This window comes from Chiloscyllium plagiosum, unplaced genomic scaffold, assembly GCF_004010195.1.
Source record: "Chiloscyllium plagiosum isolate BGI_BamShark_2017 unplaced genomic scaffold, ASM401019v2 scaf_1191, whole genome shotgun sequence".
In the NCBI taxonomy this organism is placed as follows: Eukaryota; Metazoa; Chordata; class Chondrichthyes; order Orectolobiformes; family Hemiscylliidae; genus Chiloscyllium; species Chiloscyllium plagiosum.
In genome coordinates this window covers 414-15,786 of record NW_025211851.1, presented here as the reverse complement: position 1 = coordinate 15,786, position 15,373 = coordinate 414, and the positions used below count along the sequence as shown (strand labels likewise).

The following is a 15,373-nucleotide window of genomic DNA, read 5'->3' as shown; positions in this document are numbered from 1 at the left end:
TTCCTCCAACCGTCGTGTTGCTATGGTCTGGCGATGGAGGAGTCCAAAGATCTGCATATCCTTGGTGGAGTGGGAGGGGGAGTTGAAGTGTTGAGCCACAGGGTGGTTGGGTTGGTTGGTCCGGGTGTCCCATATCTCCTTCCTCGGCACCTGCCTCATTTCCGACGCCCCTCCCCCAAGTCCCTCCTCCCTACCTTTTATCTTAGCCTGCTGGGCACACTTTCCTCATTCCTGAAGAAGGGCTTATGCCCGAAACGTCGATTCTCCTGTTCCTTGGATGCTGCCTGACCTGCTGCGCTTTTACAGCAACACATTTTCAGCACTGGGTTACAATACCAAGATAACATGTTGCTCACAACTTTCACGTGTACTACAGTTTCCAAGAGATCCAGTCGCACAGCCTTTGCAAAATTCTACATTTGGCCATAAGTAATAGTATGTACACCATTTTATATTCATAACATTTATATTAAAAAATTGAGTACATTTCTCCTGTTACTTTCATGAATTAGAACGTAATTTTAAAAACATATCAGAGTTTAAACCTTCCCATGCACGTTTTAAGGACTTGCACCAAGCAGCCTGAACAGGACATACGGATTATTTACTTTCATAATTTATTGCATAGTATATTGCACTTCATTGATAAATTAAAGCACTGCTATTCCAAGTAATTCAATATGTTATAACACACCAAATTGAGTACCGTCATGAGTTAAAAATATAGATCACGAGTTTCAATAATTTCTTACATTCTAATATGCAGTATATAAATACATAAAGAATTAAAAGGACATCTTGTGATGACAGGTGTGGGATTTCATCAACTAAAACAGGCATATCAGAAAAGATCTTTCTATTTTAAATGGACAGATCATTAGAATGGATTGCTAACTTCTCACTGTTTCTGGAACAGTCACATCTGGGATACAATTTACAAAATGGTCCTTATTTCAATTAATACAACTGTTTGAATTTTGGCTGTTAATAAAGGTTGAGATGACAATGAGATCTGACCTTGGTTCAGAGGGTTAACAAGCAGCAGCAGTTTGGTTAGAGATAAGAGAAAGCAATGAAAGCCACTGACAATAGCTATACGGTAGGACAGAACATAAATTAAGTCATAATGAAAACTTGTAAGAAAGATACTGCAATATTCATGAGATTTTACACTTCACATAGGTTCAATGAATCAAATTGGCAAAGGCAACTTGGAGGATAAGTTGATAAACTGTAATCGGTTTCTTAGAAAAATTATTTTTGCAATACGTAGACACATTTTAGGACCAAGAGGGAGAAAACAGCAGCTCTATTTGCTAAAGACCAGATTATGTGTCACACACTGGAGGATCTAGAAATAGAAGGTAGTTAAACAGGTGTGTGTGTGGCTAGATGATACAGAAGGACAGATGCAATACCATAGTGCCCATACATGCCAGGTCAATGCCCTTGTAGGACAGATGGCTTGTGCAATTGAGGAGGGTTTGAACTAATGTAGGAAATGGGAATCAAATGCAACATTAAATGGGAAAAACAGGGTGCACAAAGCATTGGGAATGTCACAAGGGGCACTAGGTAATACTCGAACAAGAAACAGTACAGGCATTAGGTAATAGTCAAAAAGGTAGGGGAAATAGAAGGTTCTAAATTAAGTTTAAAGTGCAAGTATGTGAACATAGGGAAAGTGATAAGTGATTGGTGAGCTGCTGGTCTGGACAGGGCATTACTGCAATACCAGAGATGTGGATCAAAATGCTGGTAGAACTACATTCTAAATAATTTTGAATAGATGATGCTTAGGAAATATACAGAAATAAAGAAGAAGGGATATCAATATTTTGAAACATAGGACAAAGGAGGGTGGTGCAAGAGAAGACCTGGTTCTGGTAAATTAGAATTCAAGTTTGCTAGGCAAAGTTGTAATTGAACAATGATGGTCATTAAGGATGTGTTTAGGTACAAGTCCCACAAGGAGAAAAAAAGCAAAATAAACAAACCCAGACCTTCCTAATGGCAAAACTCAGACAATAGGGTGAAATGAGAAAAGGAAGCCATGACAGATGTCAGGTTGATAATACAAACCAGATCAAGGATGAATACAGGAAATTCAGAGGGAATTGAGAAAAGTAATGAGTAGTTAAAAAGGTGAGAGAATAGACAGATAGTTAAGAGGAAATAAAAAAAAAAATCTTCTTTAGGTATACAAATAGCAAAAAAAAGGAGTAAAATAAATGGTGGCGTCAATTGCAGATCAAAATCAAATTTAAACTTGAGGCAAGGGTCATTGTGGACTTGGTAAAGAATACTGCAAAATCTTCACTAAGTACAAAGATATTGTCAAAAGTCAAGGAAGGTAATTGAGACACTGGATTGGTTAAAAATTGATGAGAGGTCACTATGGAAAAGCCGTCTGTAACCAAAGTTGATTAACCCTGTTGACTTATCAGATCCAAAGGATATGGAGGCAAGCAAAAGGAGAAATTGCAGAAGCACTGGCAATATTCTAATATTACCTAGATACAAAGAATATATAACTCAAAATGGTACAGATCTTTAACATGGGGTCCACCTAAAAAACTGTAGTTAAATGGGTAGTTACATCAGTCCTCTTATTCAACATACAAATGAGACTTTTGGAGTAGGTAGAATTTGAACCAAGACCTCCAGCCAGAGTTTAGGACACAAGAACTGCACACCAAGACCCTCCGTTAAATGGGTTTATCGGTGACATTTTCTAACGAACACGTTCAGAGATGATATATACATCTTCAGGGGGACGGACTTGAAACCGAGCCTCCTGGCTCAGAAGCAGGGATACTATCGTTACATCAACCAAATGGGTACTGAATAGCTTTCAAAAACATCACCTGGAACAAAATGAACAATCACCTGGATAAATGCAATTTATTCGGACAAATAAAGTTTAGCTAACTTGATTCACCTTTTTGATGAAGGAGTAGAGGGATTTGAAGAAAACTACATGGACTCTAATATCTTTAATCAATCACCACACACATGCCCTTCTCTTACCTTATAACCATACTCCTCCTGTATCTGGACTTGGAAAAGCAACTAATCCCTCCCTCCTTTTTACTTCCAACATCTTCAAAGTTGGAACTATATTACTATCGGTCCTCTATTGTCCACAACACGTCTGCAGCAGATCGTTACTAAAACTCACCACCCTTTTGAAAACTTAGTCATAAAGAATACAGAATTTGTAAGTAGGAAGAGGTCATTTGGTCCTTTGGACCTTGCTCCACTCTTAAATACGATGATGATAGGAATCCCTTCTCTCAGTTCCATTCTTATCTGTGTAATCACAGCTAGAGATTTTTCCCTAGAAGTTTCACTTCTTGCTCCTATACCATTATCTCGAGTTTTCCTCTAGGATCATTTCCTTGACCCTACTCTCTGGAGTTACTCAGTGTAGATTTGTTTTAAATCAACCTGTTCAAACAAGTTATGAAACATCTCTAGCGTAGGTGGGTCTTTAATTCTGACCCTGAGATAGGGACACTACCACCACGTCACAAGAACTCCGCAGAATTTCTCAGTGTGGTGCATTAGACCCACCATCTTCAGCAGCTTCAACGACCTTCTCTCCAGCTCGTCAAAACAGGTATGCATGATGGTAATTGCACAATATTCAATTTGACTCCTCAGATACTGAAGCAGACCACACCCATATGCAGCAAGACCTGGGCTGACAAGTGAAAGTAACGTATATGCCAAACAAGTACTAGGTAATGATGCTCTCCAACAACAAAAAAGAGAATCTACTATTTATGCCTAGATGTTCAAAAGGCAGAGACTTCAGAAGTCCTCATTATTAACATGCTGGTGTTTACCAATGACCTGTATCAGCTATCTAAACACTGTCTACAAAAAAAGTCAGAGGATGGGAGTAACGCATCTCTGGATTCCCCAAAGACTGTCACCATCTACACAGAATAATTGAGGAATGTGACTCAACTCTCCAACTGTCTGAAAGGGTGCAGCCTCAAAATCAATACAGTATCCAAGTTGACTGGCATCTCATCCATCACCTCCTTCAAAACACAAATAGATCAGCTATGACCTCAATGGATGGCATTGTGGGCTTGCAAAGCTGAAAGGTGCACTTCAACTCCCATTCATCATCTGTTCTTCATTCACTCCCTTAGTAAGCACCAGCTAGTAACAGAACTGTGTACAACCTATAAGAATGCACTGCAGTAACTCACCAAGTGTCCATCAACAGGACATTCCCAAACCTGTGACTTCTACAACCCAAAAAGGTCAAGGGCTACAAACGCATGGGAACATCACTGCAAGCTCCCTCCAATTCATGATCTGGAACCATACTGCCATTCCTTCACTGTCATTTGGTCAAGATTCTTGAATTCCTAATAGCATTATGGGTGCCCCAGCATTGCAAAGACCTTAGAAGTTCAAGACTGCTCATCATTATCTTCAGGGAAATTGGGGTTGGGCAATAAATGCTGGTATAGCATTCTATGTCCATACTACGTCCTCTGAATGAATTTTTTTAAAAATTGTTCTGTGTAGATGGTGACAGTCTTTGGGGAATCCAGAGATGCGTTACTCCCATCCTCTGACCTTTTTTTGTAGACAGTGTTTATATAGCTGATACAGGTCATTGGTAAACACCAGCATGTTAATAATGAGGACTTCTGAAGTCTCTGCCTTTTGAACATCTAGGCATAAATAGTAGATTCTCTTTTCACTGCTTGGAGAAAGCATTTGAAAGGATAGCAATAGTTTTCACAAATACTCTGGCAAAAGTCAGCTCTACTTGGGCGGCACGGTGGCACAGTGGTTAGCACTGCTGCATCACAGCACCAGAGACCCGGGTTCAATTCCCACCTCAGGTGTCTGACTGTGTGGAGTTTGCACATTCTCCGTGTCTGCATGGGTTTCCTCAGGGTGCTCCGGTTTCCTCCCACAGTCCAAAAATGGGCAGGTCAGGTGAATTGGCCATGCTTAATTGCCCCTAGTGTTAGGTGAAGGAGTAAGTGTGGGGGAATGGGTCTGGGTGGGTTGCGCTTCAGCAGGTCGGCATGGGCTTGTTGGGCCGAAGGGCCCATTTCCACACTAAGTAATCTAATCTACTTCACCAGCAAATCTCTTGAAACCTCCACTGTTGCCAAATTAACATATAAAATATGCTAGTGTAAAAGTCAAACTTTTTGAACTTTAAGGTTAAATTTATGGGGTCAACTATTACATGGATAATACTTTTGAGGGGCTGAAATTAATGCTACAGTCTAAAATCCCACATCATTAGCAGAGGCCCAACTGATCTCTAAATGAATAAAGAAAACAACAAATTACAGTAATTACTGGATTAAGACAGCAGAAACAAAAATGAATTAGTAAGTTTTTATACACAAAGAAGTGGAAATATAAGGTGGCTTTAAATAAGTACATGTCACAACTTAAATTAAACATGTCAAATAAAAAGTTCACTAAAATCCTGCAAAATCATACTGTTCAACATCTCCTGCACCCAATAAAAATTCATACTCATCAGCATGAATGATATCGTATGGATCTTCTTCATCTCTACTGCACATCAGCCACTTCTTCATGTATGTCATCCCATAGCTAACCATCCTCTGCACAGTCCAATGCATTCGAAATCCCACATTTCTTGAATGATTTGCAAATAGTGTCAGCTTTTATTTCCTTCCATGAATCAACGGTCCATTCACAGATCAGTGACCGTGATGGAGACTGCATGCTTTTTCTCCTTTCATGCATGCTTTTTCTCCATCCTGCATCCAGTTATTCCACTTCATTGTCATCATGTCCTTAAATGGGTTATTGACACCAACATCTATTGGCTGAAAAACACTTGCAGGCCCGCCGGAAACTACAGCTACATCAGTGTTATATGATCGGATGTTATCAACAACATTCTTCACACTTGTAATCAAAACTGGTCCCAGATGAGCAAACACTCTCCCTTGCGTGGTCCACCAGGTAGTAAATTCCCAACTTCCTTTATCCATTTTCTACACCTACCTTCATCCATCCAGCCTTGTGGGTGCATATGGACAACAATTCCTTTTGGAAATTTCTCTTTAAAAACAGCCATCTGTTTTAACCTAGTGCCATCAGCCATACAAGAACGAACTAAAATAAACCTACTTATCCCAGTGGTTCTCACCAGTACTGCTTTTTGTCCTTTTTCTTTCACAGTTCGATTCTCCAGCATGTAACTCCAAGAATAACAGGTGTTTTGTCCATGTTTCCAACCCAAGGATAACTTGTAGCCTTCTTTCTCCTTATTTCTGATTACAAATTGGTGAAATTGTAACACAGTAATAACCTCCCCCTACTCCATTCTCGTGGGGGACACGTTTTGGCCTACCGCGGTAGGTCCGGGAACCGCAGATAGGAGTGAACTCTTTCATTTAAATGGGAAATTTACCTCCCCCGGCAGCCTCCTGGTCCCTGGTTCAGGAACATTCTTTTTTATATGTTCAGGCCACAGGAAACCATGGGTAGCGGATACAGCACTTCCCCTATATCTTCTAGTTCAGCAGGCAGCTTTTCTGCAACCTTGGTTCTCTGCCGAAGTACTAAGTCGTGCCTTCTCATGAACCTTGTGCATTATCCAAAATATGCCTTAAAGTCTAAAATTCCATCCTTTTTTGATTCACTTCGTGCGTGGATTCAGATGGCTTCACGGCTAACACATTTTCCATTTTGACAATTTTCAAGTACTCAGTCAGCAACATTTTTTTCTCCAATTGCAGCCACATGCTATGTTTATCTCTGTTGGCACACTTTCGTTTTAGCACTGTCTGAAGTTGGTTTGATATCTTTCTCCAGTCTCTCAAGTTTATCCGAAACACAAAATTCTCTTGCTGCTACAGTTATTTGCCTTCCTCTGCAACCTCAATAACTTTCAATTTAAACACGGCTGTGTATTTTTTTTCCCTGGAGTTTTTTTTTTGTTTACACAAAATGAAGAAATTTCAAAAGCTCAACTAAGTATATGACTGCATTCTACAGGGCTGGCTGTCTTCTGACTTTTCTCACCAAATTGGTGTGAATTGTACATCAAATCACAAAAACATTATGATGAAATTAAGTTTATGTACAGGTTAATACCTTGACTCTCAAACGTTGACCTGTTATCTGAATAACTAGGGGTGACTTTTATACTAGATATATGGGAAATTCCAGATTTTTGGCCTAAAATAAGGGATTAACTTTTACATGAGATTGACTTTTACTAAAGTGTATATGGTATATCCAACATTCAGTATGAGACGTGCAGAAATTTCCTCCAATTCAATATTGTAAAGGCTGAAGTCATTATTTACAATTGTAACTTGAAAGTTTGTAACTGACTCTCTTTCATGATAAAAGTCTGAGGTTAACCTACTCTGCCTACTACCTTGATGTCACATCTGACCAAGATGATCTTCTGACCTTATATTCATGCCATCATTAAGACTGCAAAATTTCCACTATTAAAACATAGCTAAAGTCATACAATCTCAATTCATCAGCTGCTATGCCCTCATTCATTCCTTTATTACCTCCTGACTCAACTATTCCAATACACTCTTGGGTGAATTCTCATATTTGAGCCTTTATAAACTTGAGGTAATTCACAACTGCATTTGTGGCACCTGAACTTACAATAAATTCTATTCCCCATCACTGAGCTTGCTGTCCTACATTGGATATCCAGTAAAAGTCATACTTTCTAAATTTGCTGCATTGTTTAAGAATTCTTTTATGTCTTTGCCCAATCACACCTCTAATTTCCTCCAGCTCCCACACACCACCAAGCTACCTGCACTCTAATTCTGACCTCTTGCTACATCACAAATGAAAGAACAGCAAATAGTAAATCCTGTATATCTACATATATTTTATAGTTCTCAATACTTAGAAATAAAGAAATCACAGACTTGCTCTGAAAATTGTTTTGAAAAGAACAGCTACATTTTGAAGTATGAAACTGGTTACCATTTGAATCAACTGGCCAGCACAAAATGTTATCAAAAACACCTCTGTGCAGACAAACATGTAGCACACAAAGTCCATAGTCCCGGTCAATAAGTTGTCTGTCAAAGAGAACTACAACCTTGTCCCCTTCTCAAAAAAGTATTAGACAGCACTAATCAAACATACTACCACAGACAGGATTTAATTCCTTGAGATGAGGCAATTTGGCTTGGATATTCGTGACAAAAGTGCTTATCCAAAGAAATATCTAAAAGTATCATAGGTGACAAAGATAATTGATGAGAGAAGGGCAATAGATGTAGTTTATGTGGACTTTAGGAAAGCATGGCAGATTGGTACAAAAACAAAAAAAAAAATCACACGGGATTCAGGGTGGGCTGGTTAGATGGATACAAAAGTGGCTTGATCATAGAAAACAGAGGGTAGTGGCGGAAGGGTATTTTTCAGAATGGAGACTGTAACCAGTGGTGTTCCACAGGTTACATTCTTAGGTTCTCTGTTGTTTGCCTTCATCTGCCAGAGCATGGAGTACACGAGTTGGCAAACTATGTTGCAGCTATATAAAACCTTTGCTAGGCTGCATTTGGAGTATGGTTAGAAACAAAAAAATTGCAGATGCTGGAATCCAAAGTAGACAGGCAGGAGGCTGGAAGAACACAGTAAGCCAAGCAGCATCAGGTGGAAAAGTCAATGTTTTGGGTGTAATCCTTCTTCAGGACTGGGCGTGAATGTAGGGGGAGCTGCAGATAAAGGGGGTGATGGGGCACGGTGGTGAAGTGGGGATAGGTGAAGATAGGCAGAAGGTATGACCTAGATGGTCAATGGGGTGAATGAATCCGGTTGGTCGATGGGAGGGGCGGAAGGGGCTGGGAAGGGAGATCTCATTCGAAATTGGAGAACTCCTATTGAGTCTTCCAGTGTGTAGGCAGCCCAGGCAGAAGACAAGATGTTGTCCTCCAATTGGCAGTTTGGCTCATTGTGACAATGAAGGAAGCCAAGGATGGTCAGGTCAGAAATAAAGTGGGAAGGGGAATTAAAATGGGCAATGGCTGGGAGGTCTGGTCAGCCATGCGGGCCCGGCTGAGATGCTCGGCGAACAGTTCCCCAAGTTGACATTTGGTCTCCCCGATGTAGAGAAGACATCAGGAGCAGCTGATGCAGTAAACTAGATTGGAAGAGAGGCAAAACCTATGCTCACCTGGAAGGACACTTAAAGGCCCTGGATGGAGGGGAGGCGAGGGGGGTTGTGTACCGGCAGGTTTTGCATATTTTCCGGTTTCAGGGGAAGGTATCTGGGGCTTCAAGGATGGTGAGAATGGCACAAACCAAGGACTGTTGAAGGGAACGGTCCTTGCGGAAGGCAGAGGGGGTTGGGGAGGGGAGGATGTTCTTTGTGGTGGGGTCTAGTTGGAGTTAGTGGAAGTGTTTTAAGCACGATGCATTGGATGCAGAGACTGGTGGGGTGGTAGGTGAGGACAAAGGGCACGCTGTCTTTATTGCGTTTGGAAGAGAGGGTTTACAGCAATGGAATGGGGTGGTGCGGTGGAGGGCTGCCTGGATGACAGAGGGAGGAAAAGCACGGTGTTCGAAATAGGTGGAAATCTGGAATGCTTGAGAGTGGAATATCTCCTCATCCGAGCAGACTGTGTGCAGATTTTGGGTACCACACAAGCAGAAGGATATGGAAGCTTTGCAGAGTGTGCAGAGAAAGCTCAGCAGGACATTGCCCGGTCTCGAGGGCATTGGCTATGAGGAAAGTTTAAAGAGACTAGGATAGTTTTCACTGGAAAGATGGTGGGAGTGAGGAGACCTGATAGAAGTCTGCAAAATTCTGAGATGCAGATAGGGTGAAGAGTCAGAGGCTTTATCGCAGGGTTGAAGTTTCAATTACAAGGAGAGCTTCAAGGAGAGAGGGGGAATGTTTAAGGGAGATGTGCGAGGGGATTTAAAAAAAAACAGTGGTAGGAGCCTGGTTGAACCCACTGCCAGAAGAGGTGGTGGAAGCAAGCACATTGATGATATTTAAGAGTATCTGGATGGTTTATGAATAGGGAGAGAATCGAGGGATACAGACCAAATAAGAGCGGAAGGTTTTTTTAAAAGTTTAGTTACAGTATGATGATCAGCGCAGGCCGGGAAGGCTGAAGGCCTGTTTCTGTGCTGTACTTTTTTGTTCTCTCGATTATTCTGTTTCCCCAATAACTACGTCATTGATCACAAATGGAATATGCATATTAAGCAGCCTTGAACTCAGTTGTTATTTTTCAGAACTCCCAGTTACACAAGTGTTAACATGTGATGGGGTGAAATTAAAGGAATAAATGAAAGCTATTCAGGTGCCCACATAAGAATTTAGTTGATGCAGAGAATCAATAGAATACACCTTTTTTGGCAATAACTGCATAAAATTCACATCTCTAAGACTATCTCAAAATTAGAAATTTAAAAATGTCTAAACCAAAGCCCAAAATGAAAGTGAAGAGTTGTACTCAAAATGAAGTGCTTTCATTCATAACATCTGTAACAATTTCTGCACATCTCATAAACATCAAGAGTTCTTATGCTATCATTTGTTTCATACAAAAAAACTAAAAAGTTATTGTTCAATGTTTTCATTATAGTTTAAACAATAATGCTCTAGTTGGAGGGTTGAAAGGAAAAAATACTGCAGTTATTTGGCAAACTTCAAAATGAGAGATATCCAGATATAATAATTCACTCCAGATTTGTGAAAAAGTTTTAAATTAAACAAGCCCGAGAACTCTGCGGGAAGCTAGGGAAGAGACTACTGGGCCTCTTGCTGAGATATTTGTATCATCGACAGTCACAGGTGAGGTGCCAGAAAACTGGAGGTTGGCAAATGTGGTGCCACTGTTTAAGAAAGGTGGTAAGGACAAGCCAGGGGACTACAGACCAGTGAGCCTGACGTCAATGGTGGGCAAGTTGTTGGATAGAATCCTGAGGGATAGGATGTACATCAATTTGGATAGGCAAGGACTGATTAGGGATAGCCAACAAAGCTTTGTGCATGAAAAATCAGATCTGACAAACTTGATTGATGAGGGCAGAGCAGATGTGATCTATATGGGCTTCAGCAAGGCATTCGACAAGGGTCACCATGGAAGACTAGTTAGCAAGGTTAGGTCTCATGGAATACAGGGAGAACTAGCCATTTGGATACAGAACTGGCTTCCACCAGAAGACAGAGGGTGGTGGTGCAGGATAGCTTTTCAGAATGGAGGGCTGTGACACGTGGAATGCCACAAGGATCGGAGCTAGATTCACTATTTTTCATCATTTATATAAATGATTTGGATGTGAACATAAGAGGTATAGTTAGTAACTTTGCAGATGACACCAAAATTGGAGGTGTAGTGGACAGCAAAGGTTACCTCAGATTACAACGGGATCTTGGTCAGATGGGCCAATGGGCTGAGGAATAGCAGATGGAGTTTAATTTAAATAAATGTGAGGTGCTGCTTTTTGGGAAAGCAAATCTTAGCAGGACTTATAGATAATAATGGTAAGGTACTGGGGAGTATTGCTGACCAAAGAGACCTTCGAGTGCAAGTTCATAGGTCCTTGAAAGTGGAGTCGCAGGTAGATACGATAGTGAAGGCAGCTTTTGGTATGCTTTCCTTTGTTGGTCAGAGTATTGAGTACAAGAGTTGGGAAGTCATGTTGCAGCTGTACAGGACATTTAGGCCACTGTTGGAATATTGCGTGCAATTCTGGTCTCCTTCCTATCGGAAAGATGGTGAAAATTGAAAGGGTTTGGAATAGATTTACAAGGATGTTGCCAGGGTTGGAGGATCAGGGAGAGTTTGAGTAGGCTAGGGCTGTTTTCCCTGGAGCATCGGAGGCTGAGGGGTAACCTTATAGAGGTTTATAAAATCATGAGGGCATGGATAGGATAAACAGCCTTTTCCCTAGAGCAGGGGAGTCCAGAACTGGAGGGCATAGGTTTAGGGTGAGAGGGGAAAGATATAAAAGAGATCTAAGAGACAACGTTTTCACGCAGAGGGTGGTACATGTATGGAATGAGCTACCAGAGCAAGTTATGGAGGCCAGTACAATTGCAGTATTTAAAAGGCATCTGGATGGGTATATGAATAGGAAGGGTTTGGAGGGGTATGGGCTGGGTGCTTGCAGGTGGGACTATCTGGTAGGCGTGAACGAGTTGGACCGAAGGGTCTGTTTCTGTGCTGTACATCTCCATGACTATGACTCTCAGCGTTATGCTTCTTACAAGCAGCAAAGATTTGAGGCAGTTTATTTGGCAAAGCATTACCGGTTCTTCAGAATTTGAAACCGACTAGTTTTCATGGTGTAGATATTTTCCAAATTCAAGTCAAGTGTGCTGATAACAGTTTCAAATATCAGACAAAACCATTTAATATAAAACAACAACTTTCTGCAAAATTGTGAAAGAAATGTTTATACCACTGGCTGATCTCGTATTCAGCTTATTCTGCCTTTCCTCTGTTTCCTCAAGTTCCTCCTACTGTGGTGTTATGCAATTATAAGTTACGAATTTTACAACTTTTAAATGCTAAACCTGGCAATGAGCAACAACAAAAAAATGCATTTAGTTGGTTAGAGATAACTATTTTAAGAGGGTAAAAGGCAGTTTCATTCCATTGGTACCATGAGAAACTTCTGACACTGTCCTCATGTTCTCTGGTTATGAGGGCGATGTGTAATTTTCAAATGAGCTTCAAGTCACTCAGGGCAGACACTATGGTCTGCAGCACCCAACCACATCTTTCATTCTGGCAGAACTATGCCTCAAACCGGAGAGGGAGGGAACAGTACTAAAACACTGTGGGAAAGAGCACGGGTGAGTAAGATGCTTGGATTGTCAAAGAAAAATTATGACAGGCAAAAAAGCATAAGTATATATAGCAATTTTCTCAGTGAATTCTAGTAGTCATGGACCAAACACTGCTTCAGACTTGCTATATCATAATAGACATAATACTATAGCAAAGAAAAATTATGATTTCATTGCAAAGGATGAGTCAACAACTCCAATAAAACTGTTTTAAAAAGGTCACAAAGATAAGTCTACAAGTTGAGTAGTATAACAGTTGGGTTCAAGCTAAACATAAATCACACCTTGACATTGAGGGCATTATCACTTCCAAATTCCAAGTACCCACCATCTTGAGGATCATCATTGACCAGAATCTATCGATATTGCTCACTCAATTCAACGTTTACAAAGGCAGGTCACAGGAATTCAGTGGTGAGTAACTCACTTCTAGATGTCAGAGTCCTGCAACATGCAAACAGACCCTTTGGTCCAACTATTAAAATGCCAACCATAATCCCAAAGTAAACTAGTTCCACCTGCCTGCATTTGGCCCATAACTTTATTCACGTACTGTTGCATAAAGAAAATTGCCCCTAATGACTCTTTTAAAAAATCTTTCTCCTTCCACCTTAAAAATATGCCCCACATAGTCTTGAAATCCCCCACCTTAGGAAAAAGACACCTGCCATTTACCTTATTTATACCCATCATTTTATGTATCTCTATAAACCTCCTATGCTCCAATGAAAAACTTCCCAACATATCCAGCCTCTTCTCAGAACTCAAACACTTCATTCCCAACATCCTGGTAGATCTCTTCTGAACCCTCTCCACCTTAATAATATCCTTCCTATAACAAGGCAACCAGAACTGAACACTCCTCCAGAAGAGACCTGACCAATATCTTGTACGACCTCAATATCATGTCCCAACTCCTATACTTCAAAAGGTCTGAGCAATGAAGGCAAGCTAAATGCCTTCTTAACTACCCTATGATGCAAACTTCAAAGAATTAAGTACCATGAACCATGAGGTATGTCTGTTCTACAACATATCCTAAGGCCATATTTTTAATTGCACAAGTCCTGCCCTTGTTTTATACAAAAACTTAATACCTCGTTTTTATCCAAATTAAACTTAATTTGTCACCTCTTCAGCTATTGACCCAATTGATCTAGGTCTTTTTGTAATCTTTAATGACCACCTTCACTGTCCATCTAACCAACAATTTTAGTGTAATTTAAAAACTTACTAACCATGCCTTCTATATTGTCATCTAAACCATTTATATAAATGACAGAAGTGGACCCAGCAGGCAACTGTCTATGTGGAGTTTGCACATTCTCCCGGTGTCTGCGTGGGTTTCCGCTGAGTCCTCCCACAGTCCAAAAATGTGCAGGTTAGGTGAATTGGCCATGCTAAATTACCCGTAGTGTTAAGTGAAGGGATAAATGTAGGGGGAATGGATCTGGGTGGGTTGCTCTATGGAGGGTCTGTGTGGACTTGTTGGGCTGAAGGGCCTGTTTCCACACTAAGGAAGTAAGCGAGTAATCTAATCTAAGCACTGATCCCTGTGGAACACCACTGGTCACGGGCCTCTAGTCCAAAAAACAACTCGCCACCACTGTCTCCTGCCATTAAGCCAATTTTGTATCCATTGGCAAGCTCTCCCTGAACCCCATGTGATCCACCTTTATAATTAGTCTAGTCAACCATGCAAAATCTTATCAAAGGCTTTACTGAAGTCCAAAGTAAACAATGTCTACCGCTGTCCTCAATCTTGGTTACTTCCTCAAACAAAAAAAAAATCAATCAAGTTTGAGACACACTATTTTCCTTGTACAAAACCATGCTGACTATCCATTGTCATTCCTTGGCTCGCCAAATGCATATACAGTGCTGACCCTGGAATCCGAACGCCCTATTGTTCGAACAAATTGGAATCCGAACAATTATTTCAGGAAAATGTTGCCCTAAAATCCGAACACATTTTCAGAATCCGAACACCACGTACCGTTCAGGTTGCATATTGTTTGTTCAGTTCACCCCGGGAAGGAGTTGTGAAAGCATCTCTCGTGTGTCCATCACTAGTTTACCTAGTGTTTTCACCTTGATTTGTGCTTTTTTTAAAAAAAAAATTATCACCTTCCAAGCAGTAAGCCCTCTCCCTCATTCCTCCTCTCCAGCTTCCATATGCACCATTAGCACTCCTCACTAAGGTAAATGAAGTTATTTTCATGTTAGTACATTTATTTCTTGTTTTCATTACAATTACTTGATACTTAGGTCATTTACTCATCTTATTTTACCTTAACCATGTATAGTTGCAGTTAAAAGTGTCTTGAAAGTGTTTTTTTGGGTCTAGAAACTGATTAATTCACTTTCCATTATTTCTTATGGGGAAGAGAGTTTCGGAATCTGAACGTTTTGCAATTGGAACAGCCTCCTGGAACGAATTAAAGTAGGATTCCGAGGCACCACTGTAAATCCTATCAGAATCACCTCCAACAACTTACCTACCACCGAAGTCAGAATCTCAGGTCAATAGTTCCAGGCTTCTCC

The 15,373-nt window shown here is 40.6% G+C and overlaps 1 protein-coding gene across 1 annotated transcript in view; it reads right to left on the bottom strand.

Annotated features, from left to right (window-relative positions):
- Positions 1-14,854, bottom strand: part of LOC122547156 (AMME syndrome candidate gene 1 protein homolog) — a 21,204-nt gene extending 6,350 nt beyond the window's left edge. The window contains exon 1 of the mRNA XM_043685747.1: positions 14,826-14,854. Within this exon, the coding sequence (XP_043541682.1) occupies positions 14,826-14,839 (14 nt within the window). The 5' untranslated portion in view covers positions 14,840-14,854. The remainder of the gene's footprint in view (positions 1-14,825) is intronic.
- Positions 14,855-15,373: the final 519 nt, after the last annotated feature.